This window comes from Conger conger, unplaced genomic scaffold (assembly GCF_963514075.1).
Source record: "Conger conger unplaced genomic scaffold, fConCon1.1 SCAFFOLD_118, whole genome shotgun sequence".
NCBI classification, from domain to species: Eukaryota; Metazoa; Chordata; class Actinopteri; order Anguilliformes; family Congridae; genus Conger; species Conger conger.
Window position 1 is genome coordinate 1 of NW_026890279.1, and position 5,000 is coordinate 5,000.

The following is a 5,000-nucleotide window of genomic DNA, read 5'->3' on the forward strand; positions in this document are numbered from 1 at the left end:
GTGGCCTTCATCTCCACGATGCTGTACTGGCCGTTGCTGCCCGGCCCGTTCTCGCGGTAACCGATCTGGTAACCCCGGATGACCCCGTTCTGCAGCTCCTTCTTCGGAGCCTGGGAGAGGAGGAGAGGAAAAATAGCATCAATCAAATCCACGCCAAAGTGCTGGAGAAGCAGGACGTTCTGAAACAGCCCATCTGTTTCCCTGGCAGGGCCTGGGAGCGCTCCATGCTGTAACAGTACATGTAACAGCCTGTCGCAGACTGAGGGACAGTGGCTTATATGCAAGGATTTATCACCCGCGTTTAATAGCACTTTTTCAGTAGCGCTACCGCTTCCTGTCTAATGGTGTGCATCGCCTATTCCGCACATCTTGTTTAATGTGGCTTTTTTTCTGTCATAACTTTTGTAAATTCGCTATTTCTGCATTGTTGTCTGAATTGACGTTGTTTCATTAGTGTCGTAGGGCTTGGTGGATTGCGCTTTGGCAACACAAATGCTTCTTTGTAATTCCAATTAAGAAAGTTCAGCTGAGTGGAAAGCGCGAGAGAGGGAGAGGGAAAAAGAGAGATGTAACTTTTTATAGAATAGAGGACATGCAAATACAGATGGGAACGCTGATAAGAAGGACAAAGAAACTCAGAGGAACAGTTCTTTGAGAGATAATCACTTGTACCATTTACAATTAGCAGTAGCACTATCTTTACCGTTACTGGTGATAGCATGCATATATTCTGTTTATTAGTATGTTACAGATTATCTCACCTTCCAAGTGACCCGAATGCTCTGCGATGTCATAGGCTGCAGGATCACCTCCATGGGGGGGCCGTCAGGCTCTGTGTGTGCGTGGGGGGAGGGGGGGCGGGTTACACCATAAATATCTTTTACTCATGTATACTTATGTATGACAATAACAACAGGCTAATCAGTAAATCTTGGCTCGAGTGCATAGAGACAGATCCAGCACTTTCAAGCCTGTTCTGGCGTACCCCAGGGATCTCTACTTGGTACGTTGTTCTGCGCATCGACAGTACAAGACCTTAGAATGGTAAGGTTTAATTTTACATTTTTAACATAAATGAGTAAGAGCCATAAATAGGTTCTTTATAGGGCACTAAATACATGTGTGAAGTTTCACACAAAACTACTGTTTAAAATCATGAAATAAATGAATCATTTCAAAAGGTCGTATCTGCTTGGAGCCCATTCACTTTGGAATCTTCGAAGCTCAATATCTTAAAGCCGCTCACAATGCAGATAGAACCATGTAATTGTAAGGTCAGGAATAGTCCATGTAGAAACACTGTGTGTGTGCGTGTGTGTGTGTGTATGTGGTCAGCTTGTCTCGGGGTTAACCTACGGGCTTCCTCGGTGCTGATGGTCAGCTCCTTGCTGGCCTGACTGCGGCCGATCTTGTTGTAGGAGTACATGCGGATGCTGTAGACGCTGGCCGGGTGCAGCTCCACGATGTTGGCCTGGTTGTTGGTGGGCGAGATCTTGCGGGTGGCGTGCTTCAGCTCCCAGGGGTCTGAGAGAGGGGTATGGAGAAAGGAGAGAGGGAGAGACTTGACGATATGGCAACAGCAACGAGGAGACGGTGACTCCATTATGTTTGCGTGCAAAACGGCAGCTCAATATCGGTGCTAATTACAGTTATTAAAGGTAGATATGTATAACCATAGTTAGTTCCTCAAGATGTGTCAAAACAGCTCATTGCTCTATCTTTTTCTTATTGTATTGACTGTTCTCTTTTCAGGAACAGAAATCCTTAGATATGGAAATTAGCAAACAGCAATGGGGGTGTGTTTCTGGGAGTGTGACTGCTTATTGTAGCGTGAGATAAAATGACACGTAAGACTAGCACCTGGTCCACAAACAGGCCCATAACTGCCCTGTAATTACATTACTCCATAAATTAATATCTAACACATAAAATGGCCGCCACGCTAATCTCTAATTTAGCTCTGGTCAGGGATCGGCCCCCATAGCCTTCTGGTGTCTGGACTAACACTGTCCACAAAGCTGGAAAGAGGCTGGGGGAGCATTAGGGCGGACAGACAGATCGTGTGAGGTGGTAAGTGTATTGCCTGCACACTTTCAAACCATCGGTCAGGACAGGAGATTAAATGGTGTACACGGGTGTGTGATTCAGTGTCATTCAGGCCTGAGGAAGATCCAGACAGGATCGAAACATTATCTGCTTCTTCACGGGGTCGTATCACTGATCGGAGGTGTACTGGAGTCTGAACGTGTGCAGGCATTTTTTGATCATCATTTCCGAACGACGCTAGCCCGGCACCTAATTTCAGGACGTGCACGTGATTGTTTACACACTTAGCACATCGGCACCTGGGTTGAGCAGGAGGAGGAGAGCGGGCAGGGCGTACCGGACTTGTTCTTGTACTCGATGTCGAAGCTGGTGATGATGCTGTTGCCGTCGAACCGCTGGGTCCAGCGGAGGTTCATGCTGCGGTCCTTCACCTCCCGCACCTCCAGCTCAGGGGGGTCCGGGGGCTCTGGAGAGAGAGGGGGGGAGTCAGACGGGGGGAAGAGTGTCAAAAACATGGCTCAGGCAGTAAGAGCAGTCGTCTCATTGGCTCAGGCAGTAAGAGCAGTCGTCTCATTGGCTCAGGCAGTAAGAGCAGTCGTCTCATTGGCTCAGGCAGTAAGAGCAGTCGTCTCATTGGCTCAGGCAGTAAGAGCAGTCGTCTCATTGGCTCAGGCAGTAAGAGCAGTCATCTCATTGGCTCAGGCAGTAAGAGCAGTCGTCTGGCAGTCGGAGGGTTGCCGGTTCGATCCCCCACCCGGGCTGTGTCGAAGTGCCCCCCCCCAAATGCCCCTGACGAGCTGGTCGGCGCCTTGCATGGCCGCTAATTGCCGTCGGTGTGTGAGAGTGTGTATGAATGGGTGAATGAGAAGCATCAATTGTACCGATAAAGACGATATATAACATGCCAACCAAGAGTGACCTCACTCTCACGGTTTTGAGAACCTGTTGTTTTTGTATGCCTTAGCCCCCCTGTTCCAGCCTGGAATTAACAGTTGTGCTCATGCTGTAACACTCTGTACTGTACTGAAGAGTCAGGAGGACCAATAGCAAGCACATGCTCTCTTCCAAAGCACATGGTGTCTCTACCAATACTTTCACACAGCAGGCTTGCTCAGGCATGAGCCCAGAAATGCTGTGTGTGTTGTGGTGTGTGGTCTGTGTGTGCGTGTGTGTGCGTGTTGTGTGTGTGTGTGCTAGTGTGTGTGTGCACACGTTAGGGGTCCTGACCTTGCACGGTTAGCTGGATCAGCCCACGTCCTTCTCCATACGAATTGATGGCATGGCAGGAGAAGAACACAGAGTCTCCACGGTCAGCTGGCTTCAGCTAGAGAGAGAAAGTGGGGGATAGAGAGAGAGAAAGGGAGGGGGAGAGAAGGAGAGAGGAAGAGAGCGATTACAATGTGCTGTTACACAGAGTACAGAGTACAAAACAACAACAAAAATGTGTCACTGTCAAAATACTTATGGACTGCATCTATTTATCTAGACCAGGCTTATCCAATATTTATCCAAAAAAAGCCAGTGTGGGTCTGTCTTCAATCAAGACATTGATACGACATTGATCAATCACCATTGATAAGACAGTGATCGATCAGACATTGATGAGTAGAACCAGGCATCGTAGCGCTGGTGCAGAGTAAAAACGTGCCCCACACTGGGCTCTTTGGGCTGAGATGGGACACCTCTGCTCTGGAGAGCAGGACTCGCCCCTCTCTCTGGGCTGAGGGCGAACACCTCTAGTCTGGACTCAGAAAGCAGGACGCGCCCCTCTCTTTTGGTTGAGATGGGTCAGCAGTACTCTGCACTCAGAGAGCAGGACTCGCCCCTCTCTCTGGGCTGAGAGCGGACACCTCTACTCTGGACTCAGAGAGCAGGACTGAGAGCGGACAGCAGAGCTGGACTGGAGGCCCGGTACACACACCTTGAGTGTGGAGATGACCTCGTCGCTCTTCTCGTTGGGGCTGGTGGTGATGGTGTAGCGGGGGTTGCGGTCGGGGTCGATGACCGTGTCGCCCCGCTCCCAGCGGATGATGATGGGCCACTCTCCGCGCGCGGTGCAGTTCAGCTCCTTGTCCTCGCCCTTGATGGCCATGGTGGTGTTGGGGTGGGACGTGATCATGGCCGGGACTGGAGGGAGGGATGGAGGGATGGAGGGAGGACAGGGAGAGGGAGAGGTGGAGTGCAGAGGCAAGGCGGAGGTTGGGGAATGGAGTAAGGGGGGAATCGTAGGGGTGGAAAGGAAGGGTTGATCGTGGGGAGGGAATGATAGAGGAGGACAGAGAGTGACAGATGAGAGAAAGTGCGAAAGAGTGACAGATAGTGAAAAAGGGATGAGAGGAAAGATTGGAAAGAAGGGAGTGGGAGGTGGTAAGAACAGGGAGACGAGACAAGTGGAGATGGAGGGATGGAGAGGCACAGAAGAGGGTGGGAGAAAAAAAGAGGAGAAGAAGACAGAATCAGATCATAGCTGTGATCAGCAGGCCTCTGCCTCCACAGCCATGCACACTGTGTCTCTTCCTCAGACCAACGGCTTTTGCTCATTTCAACCACGCTCCCCTCTCGCTCTACCTCTCTCTCTCTCTCTTTCTTCTCTCTCAATCGCTCCTGGCCCTCCCGGACACCCTCCTGGCCCTTCTCCCCCCCTCCCCGCCCCCACCCCACCCCCGCCCCCCTATTGATCCGAGAAGGGTTCCGCTGTTTTGTTTTCATCACTTATTCATCCTCCTCTCCATCTCTCCCTCTCTCCCTCTCTCCGCTGTGCGCCGCAGACAGGATTGAGAGAGGCAGAGGAGAGGAACAATTCAATCAATAACGCTAACACCGCCTCGCACCGCTGGGGGGAGAGGGGGGGGGGCAACACTACCTCACACCGCTGGGGGGGAGGGTGGGTGGGCATGAATAATCAAGGCTGTGTATAACTTCATTTTGCTTTTTTAAAAAGCCAAAGCCAGGAC

The 5,000-nt window shown here is 50.8% G+C and overlaps 1 protein-coding gene across 1 annotated transcript in view; it reads right to left on the bottom strand.

Moving 5' to 3' along the window:
- Positions 1 to 5: 5 nt before the first annotated feature.
- Positions 6 to 5,000, bottom strand: part of LOC133119543 (cell adhesion molecule DSCAML1-like) — a gene marked incomplete at its 3' end in the record, with an annotated part of 28,232 nt that continues 23,237 nt past the window's right edge. The window contains exons 10-15 of the mRNA XM_061230053.1: positions 3,968 to 4,173; positions 3,274 to 3,370; positions 2,384 to 2,512; positions 1,357 to 1,524; positions 762 to 832; positions 6 to 110 (exon numbers count right to left, since the gene is read on the bottom strand). Coding sequence (XP_061086037.1) covers positions 6 to 110; positions 762 to 832; positions 1,357 to 1,524; positions 2,384 to 2,512; positions 3,274 to 3,370; positions 3,968 to 4,173 — 776 coding nt within the window. The remainder of the gene's footprint in view (positions 111 to 761; positions 833 to 1,356; positions 1,525 to 2,383; positions 2,513 to 3,273; positions 3,371 to 3,967; positions 4,174 to 5,000) is intronic.